General features: G+C 43.6%; 1 protein-coding gene across 2 annotated transcripts in view; it reads right to left on the bottom strand.

The window, feature by feature from the left end:
- LOC137332172 (spondin-2-like) overlaps positions 1–5,640 on the bottom strand; it is a 34,689-nt gene extending 29,049 nt beyond the window's left edge. Inside the window, exons 1-3 of one of the 2 annotated variants that reach the window (XM_067995878.1) lie at positions 5,362–5,640; positions 3,202–3,250; positions 1,406–1,621 (exon numbers count right to left, since the gene is read on the bottom strand). In XM_067995878.1, the coding sequence (XP_067851979.1) occupies positions 1,406–1,613 (208 nt within the window). In that variant the 5' untranslated portion in view covers positions 1,614–1,621; positions 3,202–3,250; positions 5,362–5,640. Of the gene's footprint in view, positions 1–1,405; positions 1,622–3,201; positions 3,361–3,497; positions 3,538–5,361 lie in introns of those variants that run through there. The other variant, XM_067995877.1, reaches the window with a different exon arrangement.
- Between the last annotated feature and the right edge of the window lie 15,270 nt (positions 5,641–20,910).

Here is a 20,910-nt window from a genome sequence, read left to right as displayed (position 1 = left end):
GTCAATACCACAAATCACAACACCAAGCTTTTGTTATGAAAGATTAAAAATAGTTTCTCTGGGGTACATCTTGACTTTATGCGATAGTGTTAAACGGTTGATAGCAAATTGGCAGCCCATTTCATAGAATCATAGAATGGTTACAGCACAGAAGGAGGCCATTCAGCCCATCGAGCCCATGTCGGCTTTTACATCCCTCCTGATTTTTATTTCCATTGACTTCAATCGGGAGATGTAAAACAGGCTGACAGCTCACTATCACCTATTTTACACCGTCACAGCAAGTCAAGATCTACCCCTCTCTGTCCATTTTAACAGCATCTACCTTTTTGTAACCATTTACCTGTCAGTATTTGCATCCTGATTAGATCATCTGCCACTCATAGAAGTTTTACATTTGGCAAACCAGGAGAATACTAAATTTCCCTCCGAGACTCCTGCTGGACTCCTGACAACTACAGCTTACTTGAGGTGTGCTGCACCTGTGAGGAATGTGGTCCATTCAAGTTTCCTGTCCTGAGCAATTTTCGTGCCATTGGTCTGCTCCTGATGCAGGTCCATCCGCTGGGCCTTGTGATAGAAAGTAGGGCAGGCAACAGAAGCACAGCTACAGGCCTAAAAGGTGCTCCTGGCTGGTATCAGGGCCTTCTGGCTGTTTTGCTGGAGAACAGCGGAGAAAACACCCTGAGACCTTGAACTCATCCTGGTGGGGTTTAAATATGAAGAAACCACTTACTGCTGAATTGCTGAGTTGTCCGCCCCCAGGAGTCCCATTGACCCTCGGGTCTGCAGGGGACCCCGGCAGAAGCCCCAACACCTGGTTTCTTCATTCACCCCCTCTGCTAGGACAAGGACCAAAGTGAGGCTGGAGGCGGGAACATCCCCTTCCACCTCATTTCTATTGTATCACTGGGCCTGTACCTGGCACTGGTCCAGTGATGTAACCTTAGGGAGACCCAGGAAAACCCAGGGTAGCACAGCGGGGAGGGACCTAATGTAATGGGTCTGTGCCCCACTTTCCTCTTCACTGCATTTGGGAAGTGAGCTTTCCCCCGGCCCAGGAAAATCTACCATTTTGTAGAGCAGAAATTACTATCAGCGATGTCATCGTACAAACACTTAACGCACTCATCTCAACTTCCTCTCTCCCCTATTTTAACAGAAGTATTAACCTGTTTGAAAATGAAAGACTTAGTGCCTCCACTAAAATAGTGGAGAGAGGAATTGAATCCAAGCCCACTGTATGTTTGTACAACAAAGGCAGTAATTTCTACACTTAAACCTTTATATAAAAAGTGTCTTTCTGTATGTGGAGCGCTGGTTAATTTCCCAGCTACTTATTCCCCTCCCCCCACCATTCCTCTATCCATTCCACCGTTGTCCAGAATGGCATTTCTCCTCTTACCTATGAGAGGTGACCACTGTGCGGGGGGTCTGTACAGTGGGTACTGTTTGGGGAAGGCACTGGGACTCCATTTGCCTTTAAACACCAGTGAATATGAAGCAGCACCTTGAGATGAACAGGGCAGCACAGGGAGGCCATCAGTGGAGGCCGTGAGGAACAACAACAGCTCCAGCACATTCCAAAGCCACAGACAGATGAGAGACTCCATTGCATTACCTGTGTGCATGAGAGGGGAAGGGGGAAAATGATACCACATTGTATTACACCGTGTCTGTTCATTAACAGGCTCTTGTGAAAAAACATAATCTGTTATTAATTAGATGCACGCCCATGCAGAAGTGAGAGATGAGGCTTTGGGGAGAGGGCCGGAGTGGTGCGCAAAATGTGGAGAAAGTACAAGTAAAGAAGTAATGGTTCAATAGAGAGGCAGCAGAATGGTTTTTTTGTAACCTTTGTCAAATCAAGATGAAGTAAGAAACTAATTATTTACGAAAATAAAATTTTCAAAGAGATGAAGTGTTCAGGTGGGGTGAAGTTTGCCTCCAATGTAAAGTTTAAAATGAATCTCCTTGTTTCTTGGAGTAATCTTGGTCACTGACCAGAGTCCTACCAACTCCCCTCTCCCCGCACCTCAAGTGGTCCTGACATTTCAGGCCGGAGAGGTGTTTATTTGACAGTAGCAGTGGGTTCAGTCACTGAGTTCTTGTACTGAGATAATGGGCATCAAGATCATTCCCCGAAGATAAGGATGATTAAAGTCAGTTTTTATTGGCAATATTAAATCCCAGGGTTTTTTTTCCAGGTGTTTTCCAGGCTCTATTTGTATCAAAACCTGGGGGAAAATCAAGGAGAAAAAAAAATTGGATCTCAAAAAACCTGGGTAAATTTGCAGAAAATCAGTATTTATTAGGAATAACACTAAAAGTCAAGAAAGTAAGTCAGTGACTAATTACTGCAGGCACATTTAACTAAAGTGAAACACAGAAACCGGGACTACTTAAAAACACACTTCCCCTGTACATAGAAGGCAAAAGGTTACTTTTGAGAAATCTTATGATTTGGAGTTGTTAGCATCTGTCTATTCAATCAGATCTTGCTAAAACACTGGGGTAGATTTTCGTCTTTAACGCCTTGGTGTTAAGCATTGCCTGGGTGGAGCGGAGAAAGGAAAATCTGATGGGGAAGGATTGCATGCCCCTACCAGAACCAGTCGGATTTTCCTTCCATTCATTTCAACACTGGCTTCTCGTGCCACCCTTCCTGCCCAATCTTCCTCTCTAGGCTCCATCCAAAGTGCTGCTTAACACCCAGCATGGTTAAGATGAAAATCTACCCCACCGATGGTGCAGATTATAGAATTACATAGAATGTACAACATGGAAACAGGCCAATTGGTCTGTGTTGGTGTTTATGCTTCAAACATATCCTCCCACCCTTCTTCATCTAACCCTATCAGCATATCATTCTATTCCTTTCGCCCTTATGTGTTTATTTAGGTTCCCCTTAAATGCATCTATGTTATTCACCTCAACTACTCCTTGTGGTAGTGAGTTCCACATTCTAACCACTCTCTGGGTAAAGTAGTTTCTTCTGAATTCCTTATTGGATTTATTAGTGACTATCTTATAATTATGACCATTAGTTTTGGTCTCCCCCACAAGTGGAAACATCTTCTCTATGTTTACCCTATCAAACCCTTTCATTATCTTAAAGACCTCTTTAAATCTTAAATCATGATACAATAATGCGGATCAGCAGCCATATAATTTAGTGAGAAATGGGTACAGTGGTTTTACCTTAAAGCACGGGATCCCCTCTTCACAACTTTGTCCCCATCCAAAAGCACTGAAGGATTTAATGTCAAACACTGAAGTATTTCTACAGACAATATCATCTCTAACTTGTCACTGTTTGAGCTTAAGATAAGGAACTGGGACTATTTAACCCATATCCTCCTGTGAAGACAGAAAAAAGACCTCTGCAAAGTTACCATAATGAGCATCGCCACTGACATGATACACGGTTAAAAGGCTAAACCTTGTAGAAATGATACTTCTCAGTTATACCGTGTGCACGTTGCACAGTTACTCACCACACTGTAGATCTGTACAGGTACACAGGGAGAAATCCTGATCCTGCTAGAATAATCAGGAACACAATTAGATCACAAGATAAATATGAACACATGAAGATACAAAAGTAAATTAGTCAAATGTTTTGCAAATGGGATCAATCACACTGTTCACTGTCAGTGACGTAGCGAGGGGGCACCATTTGTTGTAGATAATGCGATGAGTTACCTATTAGTGGCACTCTAATGTCCTCAGATTGGTAAAGGATCCAAAATGCTTGCCCTATATTTATGGGACTACTCCTAGATCCTACTTGCTTTTCCACTAGGGAGTTATCCATATTTACCCGGGGACCCATCAGCGTTGAGACTGCTCTTTCCCAGTTGTTACTTCACCTGGACTTTATAATTTGCTATCCGGGCGGATCAGCACTATCCCCGTTTCTTTTTCCTGCTGAACATTAGAGGCTGAGATGGGCGCACATCACGTTCATGATATTGTCATGCGTGTTATGGGCTATATCTGTCATGCGTGACACACGGCGCGGACAGCACGCAACATAAAGAAAGAAAGGCTTGCATTTATATAGCACCTTTCACGACATCCTAAAGCACGTTATCATCAATGAAGTACTTTTGAATTTTAGTCACCATTGTAATTTAGGAAAAGCAGCAGCCATTTTGCACACAGCAAGATCATAATGACCAGATAAACTGGTTTAGTGATAAACATTGGCCAGGACACCAGGGAGAACTCCCTTGTTCTTCTTCAAATAGTTCCCTGGGATCTTTTACATCTACCTAAGAAGGTAGGCAGGGCCTTGGTTTAACATCTCATTTGAAAGACAATGCAGCACTCCCTCAGTAGTGCACTGGAGTGTCAACCTAGATTTTGTACTTAAGTCTCAGGAGTGGGACTTGAACCCACAACCCTCTAACGCAGAAGCAAGAGTGCTACCACTGAGCCACAGCTGACACAATGAACGTGCTGCGCAGACAACTCAGGATCCAATTTTCAGCACAAAGAACATGGGAATTACTGGGAGAATTCAGGGTTTTCCTACAAAATCAGGAGAGATTCCATATTTAATCGATCCACTCACTACAATTTTTTTTGGCGGAAATCAATTAAAAGCTAACTTTAATGATCCCTATCAGATGTTCATCCGTGCCTGGGCTCTGTCATCGGTATTTTTTCTTTTGCCTCTCCCAGGACATTGTGTGCATGGGGTTGGGTCAATGACTTACATGGCCACCCCATGTTTGGATGAAGCCAGAGTGAGATATTCAATGGTCTTTTTTTGCCTTACTTTTGAATCTTCATATTTACCTTTATTCAGCAGGATTAGGATTTCTCCCTGTGCACCTGTACAGAGCTCCTGCTACATTCACCAGGGTGAGGGCCATGCTCCATTTCAGTAGATTTTATTGATGCTTTTACAAAACCTGCCAAATTTCCAACATTTTTTAGACTGACAAAGGAAAAATCTCAACTTTCATTCTCCCTTCAGAGCAAATTAGGGACTTTTCCCTTTTTGGGATTGAACCTATAAAATTTAACGTTCTCCTAATGTGCGTGAAGTAAAATCACAACATGAATCATCCTCAGGAAAAAACAAGAGTAGAAATCAGACTTAAACTTGTTTTCATTGCTGATTCCCACTTTATGGTAAACTAAGATGAGAGAGTGAGGAAAAATGATAGGCAGGTGAAAGATATACAGAAAGAGGAGAGTAAAGAAGCCAGGAGGAAGGCGGTAGAGAGAACTTTGATAAGAGATTTAAAAGTGAACAGAAATAAGCCATTTTAAGAGAACTTTGCATGACAGCAACGAGGAACAGCACAACTACTATAAAATATTCAAATTATAAATGAGATGACTTACAGAGCTGGAGGAGACAGTCAGATGTGTCTCACGTTCTTCCCTCTGCAGTTTTTGTCTGTTTATGTGTGTCACCCTCTATCGTTTCCCCCAGGTTTCTTTATTCTCTCTTCTGTATATCTTTCTCCTGCCTCTCTTTCTCACCTCTGTGTCTGTTCTCTCTCTAATCTGTCTCTCTCCTCTACTCCCTACTTTTTTCTTTTCCAATCCTTTCTCCTGTCTTTCCTTTCCTCACTTTCCCATCTCTGTCTCTTGTCTCTCCTCTCTCTCTCCCCCTCTCCCTCCCTCTCTCTGTCTCCTCTCCTCGTGTCTCTCTCTCTCTCTGCTTCCTCTTTTTATACTGTACACATGCAGTTCACTTACGTTCTCACTCATTACCGCAGACCCACACATGCTGAGCTTGGATCAGGGGAAGGTGCACATCATTTTTTTCTCTTGAACACTGAAATTTCTTTTGCCACACAAGTAAGCCGCACACAATCGATTCGAGTTAGTGTAACTGCAAGTAAATGCACATTTTATTATGAAAGAACTAGCATTTCTATAGCACCTCATGATGACTTCTAAGCACCCCAAAATGCTTCAGATAGAATGAATGACTTTTTGAAGTGCAGTTACTGTTGTTATGTGAAGTTTTGTACCTATGTCAAACAGAGTGTATTATTTTTCAGCAAAGTCTTCCTTTGCAGTTGCTTGACTCCATTACAATGATTCAACACTTTCTAGAACACCTCCGTCTTCCAGTCACGTAACATGGATCTCCACAGCAAAATACAGAGCCAGTCATGGGACAGGTAGTGACGATAATCAGAAAAAGTAAGAAAATGTGTATTCTGATCATAAACATAAACAGAAAAAGTCTGAAAAAATATTTGTAAGAAAACCCAGAAAATCATACATAATTTTATTTATTCACTGTAACTGTTCACTGACAGGCACTTTTATAAGGACAGGAGTGTTATACCATCATATGCACAATGCATTATTCTGTTAGGGTGGTGCTACGTTCCTTTAAGACCACAAAGTTAATTATTGTTAGGTAAATAGGTCCAGGTCAATTGGAGTTTAATTGTTTAGTCAGGGAACTTTGCAGATAGGAATGTACTTGTGAGTGTTCTGTTGAAGCTCAGATGCACCCAGCATTTTAAGACTATTTAACAACTGGAGTGAGAGATCTGAAGAATAATGTCTGTGTACATTAGGCATAGAGTTTTTAATATATTACCAGTGGGTCTCTGTTGTCTTCATGTTGCCATTTCTATCTGTCTCTCCTCTTCTGTTTTTATCCCTCTCTCTTCTCTCCCGAGCTACTTCTTGTTTCTCTCTGTCCTCTTCTGTTTAGCTTTCTGTCTTTTTGTTCTATTCTTTCAAAAGGAAGGTAGTGGGTGTGACAGAGAAATAAGCTTCTGATGGATGTAGGCTGCATTTTCTTTTGGGATCTGTGGGGAAAATATGTCTCTCAACAGCTCTGTTCACATTCCCTTCCCCATCAAAGATGCTTCCCCCTAGTTCCTATTGCATTCCCTACCCCTTTATCTTCCCACTACCCCATCCCCTTCCTACCACTCCCTCATTCCCATCACTACCCCTGCTCACTTCTGTTGCTACCCATACCTCGTTCCCTTTGAACTACCCACTGAACCCCTGTATTCTCTCCTTGCTTTCACTCCATTGTCACTTATCTCATCCTTATCCCTCCATCCACTCCTCCCTCACTGTCTCCAGGGTGTTGGCAAGAGACCAGAGGCCCTCTCATCATCAACCTGTTTCCTACCTTGCCTCCTGCCTCTCTGCCACCCCTCCTATCTCTTGCCTTCAGAGGCTTCATTTGCTGTCAAAATTCAATTTACTTGTGTTTTTTAAGTCAAATTAGGATGAGGAAAGATACTCTGTCTCTCTCTCTCTCTCCAACCCTATCTGTGTCTCTCTGTCTCTATCAATGATTAGAATGCTTACATTTTTTAACTGTTAACAAAACAGAGGTGATAAAATTAGAGGCTTTCTGTTTGCTTCAAAATTCGATTCGTGTTTTTTTTTAATGAACTGAGGTTAGGATGAGGAAAGACACTCTGGTCTCCCTCAGCTTAATATACGTTCTGAAGTTTATAGAAAACAAAACAAAAACTACAAGTGTATAATCAGTAAGTTGTCATTTCTCTTTCTCTCTCTCTGTCACACACATACAACCTCTGTTTAAAATATGCACTGAATATAAACTTTATCTGAATAAAGCTTTTGAAATTTGTACTCTAGCTTTTCCTCAAGTACTTTTGAGAAATAACTGAGCAGAAAATGCTAGGAAGTAAAGAAAAATATTCCATCAGTACACTTGACTGAATGGTCCTGGGAAATTAGGTACACTGCCACAATCTGTATTGCAGTACACAATCGGTGTTGGAGTATACAATCTGTATTCAATTCACTGAATCATTGCTGTAGGCAAAAGTATCAAGTCTGACCTCAGGCTTTTGGGACAGCCTGAGGCCTTTGAGTTAAAACTTTAACGAAGACATTAAAATACACAAAAGAGAATTGAATGGATAAATTTAATTATGTTGTTGTGAAATATGTAACTTTTTATATTTTTAATTTTGTTTTAAACGTTACAAGGAACTCTTACTGCTCAGTGATCAGTTTAATGTTGGAAATCCTGTTTCAGCACCACCTACAGAAGTTATTGGGAAACATAACAGCTAAATGTGAACATTTGAGCAATGGTATTTTGGGTTGTATTGTACCGAAAGTTGCACTAAATGTTGGCTAGGGTTTGTACCGTGCTGCAGGTTGTACTGTGTGTTTGTAAGGGGGTTGCATTCTAGTGCAGGTAATATTAAGTGTAGGCTAGGAATTGTACTGTAGCGCAGTTTGTGCTTAGTTTTGACCAGGGGTTCTACCGTAGCGCAGGTTGTACTAAGTGTTTACTAGAGGTTGTATTGCACTGCAGCTTACCAGAGCGAAGGCGCATGGACAGTTGAAACGTAACTACTTTATGCAGAGGGTAATGAATTTGTGGAACGAACTGCCCAGGGAGATAATGGAGGCAGATAATGTTGCAAAATATAAGGGAAGATTGGATCGATATTTGAAGAAGTACTCGTTTTTGGGACTGTCTGGATGCATGGTCTTTTCCTGTCCTGTACTTTCCTATGTTCCCAACCTATTTTCAATTAGCTTTTATTTACAAGTTCTTGCCAAGGTAGTTGCTGATCCATTCTAAATCAAGCAATTCAGCTCCAGGTTAAAAAAAAACTGCCCAGTAAGCAGAACAGAGCTAACGACTGGAAACAGGCAAAGAAATAATTTTTTTAAACTTGCATTTAACGGAGATTAGTTGTTTGTTGTCCCTCATTAAAATACCGCTCCAAGCTACTTGAATAGGCCTCAGCAGGGGAGAGGGACAGAAGCCATGAGGTGCAACCTGGAGGCATTTATAGAAATTGAAACCAGGCAGCTACATATTTGATGACAACCTGACTCATTGTTCTATTTAGGAAACCCAGTTCCAGAATAAAGGTGCAGGCTGGGTGAGAGAGGTCGAAGCAGCAACAAGAGGGACCAATTAAATCGTCTCCTGGCATGCAAAGGACCTCCTTAGAACAGAAACAATTTAATTCCAAATTGTTCTTTCCCTCCTTGCCAAGGTAAGGCCAATCCCAATGCCAAGATTTTAGAAAAAAAAGTGTTTGGCTGATTTCTGTAAATAGTTAAGCTTTAATTCATTACTTATGAGACAGTGCAGGTCTGATCCCCCCAAATGTCTCCCTCCCTCTCCACTGTGCGGTGCGAGGGAGGGGCGAGGACATGGAGGGATTTGAACAGAAGGATGACAATTTTAAAATCGAGGCGTTGGTGGACTGGGAGCCAATGAGGGTCAGCGAGCACAGGGGTGATAGGTAAACCGGACTTGTTAGTTTTGGATAAGCTTAAGTTTATCGAGGGTGGAAGATGGGAGGCCGGCCAGGTGAGCATTGGATTAATTGAGTCTGGAGGTAACAAAGGCATGGATGAGGATTTTAGCAGCAGTTTGGCTGAAGCAGGGGCAGAGACGGGCAGTGTTGCTGAGGTGGAAGTATATGGTCTTTTGGAGAGGATATGAGGTCAGAAGCTTAGCTCAGGGTCAAATAGGATGCTGCAGTTGCTAACAGTCTGGTTCAGCTTGAGACAGCGGCCAGGGAGGAAGAGGGAATCAGTGGCTAGGGAACGGTGTTTATGGCAGGGTCCGAAGACAATGGCTTCGATCATCCCAATGTTTAATTGGTGGAAATTTCGGCTCATCCAGGTTTGGATGTCGGACAAGCAGTCTGACAACACAGAGGCAGTGGAGAGGTCAAGACAGGTGATGGTGAGGTAGAGCTGGGTGTTATTTTTTTTATTATTCGTTCAAGGGATGTGGGCGTCGCTGGCAAGGCCGGCATTTATTGCCCATCCCTAATTGCCCTGGAGAAGGTGGTGGTGAGCCGCCTTCTTGAACTGCTGCAGTCCGTGTGGTGAAGGTTCTCCCACAGTGCTGTTAGGAAGGGAGTTCCAGGATTTTGACCCAGCGACAATGAAGGAACGGCGATATATTTCCAAGTCGGGATGGTGTGTGACTTGGAGGGGAACGTGCAGGTGGTGTTGTTCCCATGTACCTGCTGCTCTTGTCCTTCTAGGTGGTAGATGTCGTGGGTTGGGAGGTGCTGTCGAAGAAGCCTTGGCGAGTTGCTGCAGTGCATCCTGTGGATGGTACACACTGCAGCTATTGTGCGCCGGTGGTGAAGGGAGTGAATGTTTAGGGTGGTGGATGGGGTGCCAATCAAGCGGGTTGCTTTGTCCTGGATGGTGTCGAGCTTCTTGAGTGTTGTTGGAGCTGCACTCATCCAGGCAAGTGGAGAGTATTCCATCACACTGCTGACTTGTGCCTTGTAGATGGTGGAAAGGCTTTGGGGAGTCAGGAGGTGAGTCACTCGCCGCAGAATACCCAGCCTCTGACCTGCTCTCGTAGCCACTGTATTTATATGGCTGGTCCAGTTAAGTTTCTGGTCAATGGTGACCCCCAGGATGTTGATGGTGGGGGATTCGGCAATGGTAATGCCGTTGAACGTCAAGGGGAGGTGGTTAGACTCTCTCTTGTTGGAGATGGTCATTGCCTGGCACTTGTCTGGAGCGAATGTTACTTGCCACTTATCAGCCCAAGCCTGGATGTTGTCCAGGTCTTGCTGCATGCGGGCTCAGACTGCTTCATTATCTGAGGGGTTGCAAATGGAACTGAACACTGTGCAATCATCAGCGAACATCCCCATTTCTGACCTTATGATGGAGGGAAGGTCATTGATGAAGCAGCTGAAGATGGTTGGGCCTAGGACACTGCCCTGAGGAACTCCTGCAGCAATGTCCTGGGGCTGAGATGATTGGCCTCCAACAACCACTACCATCTTCCTTTGTGCTAGGTATGACTCCAGCCACTGGAGAGTTTCCCCCCTGATTCCCATTGACTTCCATTTTACTAGGGCTCCTTGGTGCCACACTCGGTCAAATGCTGCCTTGATGTCAAGGGCAGTCACTCTCACCTCACCTCTGGAATTCAGCTCTTTTGTCCATGTTTGGACCAAGGCTGTAATGAGGTCTGGAGCCGAGTGGTCCTGGCGGAACCCAAACTGAGCTTCAGTGAGCAGGTTATTGTTGAGTAAGTGCCGCTTGATAGCACTGTCAACGACACTTTTCCATCACTTTGCTGATGATTGAGAGTAGACTGATGGGGCGGTAATTGGCCGGATTGGATTTGTCCTGCTTTTTGTGGACAGGACCTACCTGGGCAATTTTCCACATTGTCGGGTAGATGCCAGTGTTGTAGCTGTACTGGAACAGCTTGGCTAGAGGTGCATACATAGGACCACGAGTGGGCCATTCAGCCCCTCGAGCCTATTCCGCCATTCAGTTAGATCATGGCTGATCTGTACCTCAACCCCATTTACCCGCCTTTGCTCCATATCCCTTGATATCTTTACCGAACAAAAATCTATCGATCTCAGTCTTAAAACTTCAATTGACCCCCAGCATCTATAGCCTTTTGGGATAGAAAGTTCCAGATTTCCACTAGTCTTTGCGTGAAGAAGTGCTTCCTGATTTCACTCCGGAATGGCCTGGCTCTAATTTTAAGGTTATGCTCCCTTCTTCTGGATTCCCCCACCAGAGGAAATAGTTTCTCTTTATCTACCCTATCGAATCCTTTTATCATTTTAAACACCTCGATTAGATCACCCCTCAACCTTCTGAACTGAAGAGAATACAAGCCAAGTTTAAGCAACCTATTGTCATAATTTAAGCACATAAGCCCCACTATCATTCTGGTGAATCTGCGCTGCACCCCCTCCAAGGCCAATTATTTTTTCCTGAGGTGCGGTGCCCAGAGCTGAACGCAGTTCTCCAGATAGGGTCTGACCAAGGTTCTATATAACTGAGGCAACACTTCCTCCCCCTTGTAATCCAGCCCCTTGAGATAAAGACCAACATTCCATTAGCCTTTTTGAATGCTTTTTGGACCTGTCCACCTGCTTTTAGTGATTTGTGTACACGGACATTGCTCCTCTTAGTTCCTAGTTTCTCACCATTTAGAAAATACTCCAATTTGTCTCTTTTGGATCCAATGTGGATCACCTCACACTTCCCCATATTGAACTTCATTTGCTACAGTTTTGCCTACTCATCTAATCTGTCTATGGCCCTTGGTAACTTCCTGCTCCCATCTGCACTACTTACTGTGCCTCCCAACTTAGTGTCATGTGAAACCTGATGTCATGTCTTCGGATAATATCACCAAGGGGCAGCATACAGATGAGGAAGAGGAGGGGGCCAAGGATAAATCCTTGTGGGACTCCAGAGGTAACAGAGCAGGGCGGGAAAAGAAGCCATTGCAGGAGATTCTCTGTCTGTGACTGGATAGGTATGAGTGGAACCAGGCGAGCGCAGTCCCACCCAGCTGGACAATGGAGGAGAAGAGTTGCAAGCGGATGATGTAGTCAACCGTGTCAAAGGCTGCAGACAGGTCGAGAAGGATGAGGAGGGATAGTGCACCAAGGTTACAGTCACAATCAGTGTCATTTGTAACTTTGATAAGGGCCGTTTCAGTGCTATGGCAGGGGCAGAAACCTGATTGGAGTTTGAGCTTGTTGTGTTTAATTTGCATGTGAACTGTTTCACAGAGTAAATTTTACTTAAGTGTAGACTGAGCATTGGATTTGCAAGGGAAGCAGAGGAGACTTTTATTCCATCAGTCTGCTGAAAATTGTGCTTAACCCATTGCTCCACCGAGTCTCCTCCATCAATCTAATTTTAATTCTGCATGCCAGAGAGAAACCATGCAGGCTGTGAGTTGGGTACACTGATCTCTGCACCCAAATTTCCATCATTTGAAGCTCTGCATTGGAAAAACTAAACAGTAAAATTTATTCCATAATGTTAACAAAGAGTGACTGTTTTTCAGAAATTTCTTTACAATTTCACTAAACCTACCCCACGAGAAAATCTTCCACCAGAGTGGTATAACTGAGAACCAACAACAACGTGCATTTATATAGCGCTTTTAATGTAGCAAAAAGTCCCAAGGCGCTTCATGGAGTGATTGTCAGACAAAATTTGACACCGAGTCACTAAAGAGATATTAAGACTGCTGACGGTCAAAGAGGTAGGTTATAAGGAGCGTCTTAAAGGTGGAGAGAGAGGTAGAGAGGCCAAGAGGTTTAGGGAGGGAATTTCAGAGCTTAATGCCTAGGCATCTGAAGGCACGGCCGCCAATGGTGGTGCAATGGAAATCAGGGATACACAAGAGGCCAGAATTGGAGGAACGCAGAGATTTCAGAAGGTTGTAGGGCAGGAGGAGAAAGGGAGGGGCAAGGCCATGAAGTTGTTGGCCAGTTTTTGCTAGGTTTCTAGGTTGGCATGTGTGGGAAGAGTATAGTCTGCGTTATACCTGATCCAATTCCGGCAATAAATTGGCTGTGTTAAACCCGGTCCTGGCATGTTTCTGAAATTGGATCCAGATGTATCTCTTCAAACTGAGAGCGTGATAAACCTCACACTGGAGGTACGGGTGACACCTGAGATGAAAACATTGCCTTTTTTTTAAATGCTGTATTCAATTATTTTATTCTGTTGCAGCATGGGATAATTTTGTACTAAAGTGAATTTTATTACTCCTTCTCTGTGCAGTTAGCCAGTTGGCCTGTTCACAAGAAGACACGCCCAGCAATTTCTGTTGCTGTAAATCATTTGATTTTACTGGGACTTCAAAATAAATGGCAACATATTAACTTTTATATGGAAAAGAAATTGGGACTCTCTTTGTTCCAGGTGTAAGAGCAGCTGACTCTCTGGTTCCTTGTTGCGTGATTCCTTTCACCGTGGAGTTTTAGCTCAATCTTTCCTCAGTTCCATGACTTTGAAAAAAAACACCTACTGGAGGCTTTCACCTGGCAACGGAGAGGAAAATGGCTAAACGTGTTTTTCATTTTGTACTTTAACTTCCCCCCCCCCCAATGCAGCAATGCCAGAGTTTTCTAGTAATTGACCGATCACAACTCCTCAGTATTACCTGCACTGCTGGTGTCGCCATCATTCAATATGCCTTCTCACATCAGTGCCTTGGAGTGTACCTGCTACCATCGGACCACAAGGGGGGTACAGGTGAAGAAGGCCATTCAACGTTTCTTAGCTCATTCCTCTAAAAAGTAAAATCTGCAATCCCACCACCACCGCACTCCCCCCCACCACACCCCACCGTCCAATAGGCTCTTGCGTAATCCTCCCAACAGATAGTAAACACCCCATATAAAAATGAAACAGTACACAATATGACTGAATTCAAAACTGCAATCTAATCCTGGTGTTCAGATGTAAACTCCTTAAAGGTGTAGATTAGCCTACTGAAAAGAAAAAGGTACAAAAATATTGACTACCATTTTTTGTTAAATGTCAATTTTCTACCCCTCCCCATCAATCAAGCGCTGGGGGACATTTTACTACATTAAAGGCACTATATAAATGCAAGTTGTTGTTGTTGTAACCCTATAAGCAGTTTCTATCAATAACTGAAGTTACTGCAGGTCCCATAACTGTTCCTGTTCCAATGCTCCACTGTTAAGATTTAAATAAAGAACTTGCATTTGTTCTGGCTGTGAAGCATTTTGGGATGCCCTCTGTCCACCAGAACCCTTTTAAAAAGCATTACTACCTGACTACTTGTCTCCCTGCCTTTAAAAGTCTCCTAAAAACATGACTATTTTATCATTCCTTCAGCTTTCCTCTCTAATTGCTTATTCACTTCTTGACGTCCACCTTCTTCTCCCTTGGAAGGACATCTCGAGCACTTTACATGTGAGGGCTGCTATATAAATGCAAGTTTTGTCTCCTACTTTAGCTGATTTGGTCCCAGGTCATCAAACCTATATAATTCCCTACCAATCTGAGCCTTCACTTCCTCCTACAATCTACGGTCTCTTAAAATTCAAGCACAATATCACCAAACCATTATTCTTTGATATACTTAGGTTATCCTCCTACTCTTTCCAATCCTGGTGGTGCCCTACGCGATGGCCGTTGACCCTTCACCTAGGTCACTGAAAAGGTCCTACACTGTACCAGATGGTATTCTTGTTTTGGGATAACTAATTTCATGTGATTTTGTGGTGTTCTATCTTGGAAGTCAGTCACTCGGATTGAGTATGAATCAGTATGGAAGGCAGGCTGGAGGCGAATGCCTGATCATGCAGTCAAGCTGCACATAGACATCGGAAGTTCTTGTTGAGTTCAGCATTGACATTCATGAAGTGAGGACCTCTTTGTATAATGCTGCATTCCTACATCACAACAGTGATTACTGGCTGTGAAGCGTTTTGGGACGTCCTGAGGTCGTGAATCGCAGTATATAAATGCAAGCTGTTCCTTTCTAAACCCCTTCGCCTTGCTATCTCTCTGCCCACCTACAATAGCCTCCTCAAAACCTACCACTAAGCATGATTTTTGGTAACTTTTCTTCCACATGCTGCTTTGTCTTCAGATCCCCTGTAAAGTGCCATGGGATGTTTTATTAGGTGAAAGTTGTTGTTATACATGAAAGCTATAAAGGCAAGTGGGTAGAACTCACAGTCACTGTACGAATGCTTAATGTGCTTGGACCAAGTTCCTCTCTCTACCAGGGTTAGCCCCTCTGTTACAGTATCTGTGACCGCTGACGTGAGTCCCGCATGATGTGTTGCCTCCCTGGTGCCAGGGTAAAGGACATCACGGTGAGGGTGCAGAACATTCTGCGGTGGGGAAGGGGAACAGCCAGAAGACATGGTCCATGTGGGTACCAATGACATAGGAAAGAAAAGGGATGAGGTCCTGCAGTCAGAGTTTCAGGAGCTAGGAAGGAAGTTAAAAAGCAGGACCTCAAAGGTAGTAATCTCTGGATTACTCCCAGCACCATGCGCTAGTGAGTACAGAAATGGGAAGATAAGGCAGGTTAATGCGTGGCTAGAGACATGGTGCACGAGTGGGGGGGCTTCAGATTATTGGGGTATTGGGACCAGTTCTGGGGCAGGGGGGACCTGTTCAAGACAGACAGGTTGCACCTCAACAGAGCTGGGACCAATATCATTGTGGGGGGGGGGGGGGTGGGGGGGGCGGTGGTGGGGTTGGAGTTCACTAGTGCTGTAGGCGAACGTTTAAACTAATTTAGCAGCGGAATGGGCACCAGGGTGTGGCATTAGAATGGAGAAAGACGATGCACAAAGGATTGGGAGACACAGATAGCACTGGAGTAAGAAATAGTACAGTATTAGGTGGGATTGGACTGAAAGAGAATACGAGAAGGACTAAGATGGGTTTAGAGTGCATGTGTGTAAATGCATGGAGCGTGGTAAATAAGGTTGATGAGCTGCAGGTGCAAATAGCCACATGGGAATTTGATGTAGTGGCGATAATGAATAACTGGGTCAAAAAAGAGCAGGATTGGGTACTAAATATTCCTGGATACAAGATATTCAGGAAAGATAGGGAAGGAAAGAAAGGAGGGGATGGCAGTATTGATTAAGGAGAATATTGCAGTGCTGGAGAGAAAGGAAGTCCTGGAGGGGTCAAGGACAGAATCTATTGGTTAGAGTTAAGAAACAATAGAGGTGCCATTACACTACTGGGTGTATTCTATAGACCACCAACTAGTGGGAAGGATATAGAGGAGCAAATTTGCAGGGAAATTACAGAGAGGTGCAAGAACTATAGAGTAGTGATAATGGGGGACTTCCACTATCCTAATATAGACTGGGATAGTAATGATGTAAAGGGCAAAGAGGGGAAGGAATTTCTGAAGTGTGTTCTGGAGAACTTTCTTGACCAGTATGTTTCCAGCCCAATGAGGAAGGAGGCATTGCTGGATCTAGTTCTGGGGAATAAAGTGGGTCAAGTGGAGCAAGTGTCAGTGGGGCAACATTTAGCGAATAGTGATCATTGTATCATAAGATTTAGATTAGTTATGGAAAAGGACAAGGAGCAATCTAGAGTAAAAATACTTAATTGGAGGAGGGCCAATTCAGTGGGTTGAGAATGGATCTGGTCCGGGTAAATTGGAATCAAAGATTGACAGGTAAAACTGTAATTGAACAACGGATGGCTTTTAAAGTGGAGATAGTTTGGGTAGAGAAGTGAGAAGTGGTACATTTTGGCAGGAAGAATAAGGAGAGGCAATATAAACTAAATGGTACAATTCTAAAGGGGGTGCAAGAACAGGGAGACCTGGGGGTGTATGTGCACAAATCTTTGATGGTGGCAGTAGAGGTTGAGAAGGTGGTTAAAAAAGCATATGGTATCCTGGGCTTTATAAATAGAAGCATAGAGTACAAAAGCAAGGAAGTTATGTTGAATCTTTATAAAACACTGGTTCAGCCATAACTGGAGTATTGTGTCCCATTCTGGGCATCGCACTTTAGGAAGAATGTGAAGGCCTTTGAGAGGGTGCAGAAAAGATTTACTAGAATGGTTTCAGGGATGAGGGACTTCAGTTATGTGCATAAATTGGAGAAGCTGGTGTTGTTTTCCTTAAAGCAGAGAAGGTTAAGAGGAGATTTGATCAAAGTGTTCAAAATCATGATGGGTTTAGATAAAGTAAATAAAGAGAAATTGTTCCCATTGACGGAAGGGTCGAGATCCAAAGGACACAGATTTAAGTTGATTGGCAAAAGAACCAAAGGTGATATGAGGAAAAACCTTTTTACGCAGCAAATAGTTATAATCTGGAATGTGCTGCCTGAAAGGATGGTGGAAGCAGATTCAATCGTGGCTTTCATAAAGGAATTGGATAAATACTTGAAGGGAAAACATTTGCAGGCCACAGGGAAAGAGTGGGGGAATGGGACTAACTGGATTGCTCTTACAAAGAGCCAACATGGGCTCGATGGGCTGAATGGCCTCCTTCTGTGCTGTAACCATTCTATGATCTGGGAGAGCAATTTTTTCATGAGCAGGTTAAGTGTTTGTATGATAACAGCACAGACTTTCTTTCTTTATTCTTTTACAAGTTGACTTCATTATTTTTTTTAAGTCCCTTTCAGTGCAGGTTTCCACATCTTCTGTTGTTTGGCACAAGTTGTAGACCCTGGCTCAAATCCTGATCTCCAAATATTCAGCTTCTGCATCTTTAAACGTTTCAACAGTGTCTTTGATTGGCTTCACATCCCACTGTCTCTTGACTCAAGCATTCTGTTTACCTTACACAGCACTGAGTGCCAGAATAGAAGTTGACCAGTTCACAGAATTGTACTTCCACCACTTGACGGAGCAACAGTGTTGCATCTGAGGAATCCAACTGTGGGGCAGTCCTCTTTTTTGCCTTTTCCTGAAGATGCTGACTCTTGCCATTTCACACGTGTCAGCAGGCCTCTGATACTTCGTCAAAGTGACTGTCCTCCATGTATGAGCCTAGACACTGGGTGCCGGCGAATTAATTGACCATGGAGGACGACATAGTCGAGCCCAATCCTGTCCGCACTCAACATCTACACACATGAAATTCCAACAGGGGAGTGATCAGGAGTGGAAACCCTGACGGACTGTGTTTCTCCCCTAGTCCAGGAACAAAGTTATATCATGTGATGCTGATGTAATGTGAAACAATTACGGACCTCATCTTGTCAACAGCAAAGTTCAGTTGTGCAGCCATGTACTATTGGACTCAGGTTGTGGCTTTCTGCTGGACTGGGGATTTTGCTTTGTGCTGTTATGTCCAAAGAAGCACTCTAACTGTTGTGGTAATAACTAACTACTTTTATTTCCAGCCCCACTAGAAAATTCCCGTCAAAGAATAAGAAAAGAATACAAGAGAACCGTACTTGCTGCAACGTGCTTACTCCTATCAGGGAGCCATTTAGTGTTCAGCTAACAATATGCAAGTGCCATACATATCATGTGCTACTTGTTTTTCTGTTTTGCATTTTCAGTTTCATCTTAACTTTCATAAGGAAATTGGATATATGCTTGAAAAGGAAAAATTCGAAGGCCATGGGGAAAGAGCAGGGGAGTGGGACTAATTGGATAGCACTTTCAAAGAGCTGGCACAGGCACAATGGGTCAAATGGCCTCCTCCTGTGCTGTGAGATTCGATGTTGGTCCCCTTAGCTCAATGACTGTAATCCTACAATCACAGAATGTTACAGCACAGCATTCAGCAAATCAAGTCTACGCAATGTTTTTCTCCACATGAGCCACCCAGCATAATCCATCCTCTTGCCCATTTCCCATGTCCTTTAATATTCCTCTTTTTCAAGCAACTAACAACAACAACTTGTATTTATATAGCGCCTTAAACGTAGTAAAACGTCCCAAGGTGCTTCACAGGAGCGTTATCAAACAAAATTTGACACCGAGCCACCTAAGGAGATATTAGGACAGGTGACCAAAAGCTTGGTCAAAGGGGTAGGTTTAAATGAGCATCTTAAAGGAGGAGAGGTACAGAGGCGGAGAGGTTTAGGGAGGGAATTCTAGAGCTTAGGGTCTAGGCAGCTGAAGGCACAGCCGCCAATGGTGGAGCGATTAAAATCGGGGATGCGCAAAAGGCAACAATTGGAGGAGCGCAGATATCTCAGAGGGTTGTAGGGCTGGAGGAGGCTACAGAGAAAGGGAGGGGTGAGGCCATGGAGGGATTTGAAAGCAAGGATGAGAATTTTAAGATCAAGGCATTCCCGGACCGGGAGCCAAAGTAGGTCAGCGAGCACTGGGGTGATGGGTGAACGGGACATGTTGCAAGTTAGGATTCGGGCAGCAGAGCTTTGGATGAGCTCAAGGTTATGGAGGATGGAAGATGAGGGGCCGGCCAGGAGAGCATTGGAATAGTCAAGTCTAGATGTAACAAAGGCATGAAAGAGGGTTTCAGCAGCAAATGAGCTGAGGCAGGGGTGGAGTTGGGCGATGTTACGGAGGTGGAATTAGGCAGTCTTGGTGATGGAGCGGATATGTGGTCGGAAGATCATCTCAGGGTCAAATAGGTGCCAAGGTTGCGAACGGTCAGGTTCAGCCTCAGACAGTGGCCAGGGAGAGGCTTGGAGAAGATGGCTAGGGAATGGAGTTTGTGGTGGGGACCAAAAACAATGGATTCAGTCTTCCCAATATTTCGTTGAAGGAAATTTTTGCTCATCCAGTACTGGATGACGGACAAGCAGTGTGACTATTGAGCAACAGTGGAGAGGTCAAGAGAGGTGGTGGTGAGGTAGAGCTGGGTGTCGTCAGCATACAGTTGTAATCTGATGTCGTGTTTTCGGATGATATCGCCGAGGGGCAGCGTGAAGATGAGAAATAGGAGGGGGCCAAGGATAGATCCTTAGGGGACTCCAGAAGTAACAGTCCCTTTATGGACTCTGCCTCAACAATGGCTTGTGGCAGAAAATTCCACATGCCAATCATCCTCTGAACAGATAATTTTTCGAACCTGCCCTTAACTCTTCTTGTGATTATCTTAAATTTGTCCCCTCTCGTTACATCTTGCTAAACAATGGAAACAATGTGTGCAAAGTTAAGGAGCTCTTCAAGATGAACAGTTATGATAGTTTTCACTGTTTACCCAAACATAACTCTTCATCTTGAAAACCTGCTCAGCTCTAGTGAATTACTCAACTTCTGATTCTCAAGTCTCTCCTCATAATTGTAAGTGCTCATCCCTGGTAACATCCATGTGAAACTACACTGCACCTATCTTACATCTTTCCTATAATGGACGCTGAAAATGGTACACAATACTCCAACTGCAGCACAACTTGTACAAGATCAACATTACGTCCTTGCTTATGTGCCTCTAAATATAAAACCAAGGATTCTGTTTGCCTTTCTTTTGACCTTATCTACTAGCATTGCCATCTCTAATGCTCCTGTGTATCTACACAAAATTGTTTCATCGCTCCCTTTTTCCATTTAAGATCTTACCATTTAAGGTGCATTTCCTTTCCCTAGTTCTACTTCTAAAATGCAGCTAGCTTCATTAGTTAAACAGTTTTGCCTACTGGAAATGGCAGAAACTACAACAGATGGTAAAGATACTGTAAAATGGATTAAGAA

Source organism: Heptranchias perlo, chromosome 14 (genome assembly GCF_035084215.1).
Source record: "Heptranchias perlo isolate sHepPer1 chromosome 14, sHepPer1.hap1, whole genome shotgun sequence".
In the NCBI taxonomy this organism is placed as follows: Eukaryota; Metazoa; Chordata; class Chondrichthyes; order Hexanchiformes; family Hexanchidae; genus Heptranchias; species Heptranchias perlo.
The sequence above is the reverse complement of the archived record's forward strand: the minus strand, read 5'-3'. Positions and strand labels throughout refer to the sequence as shown.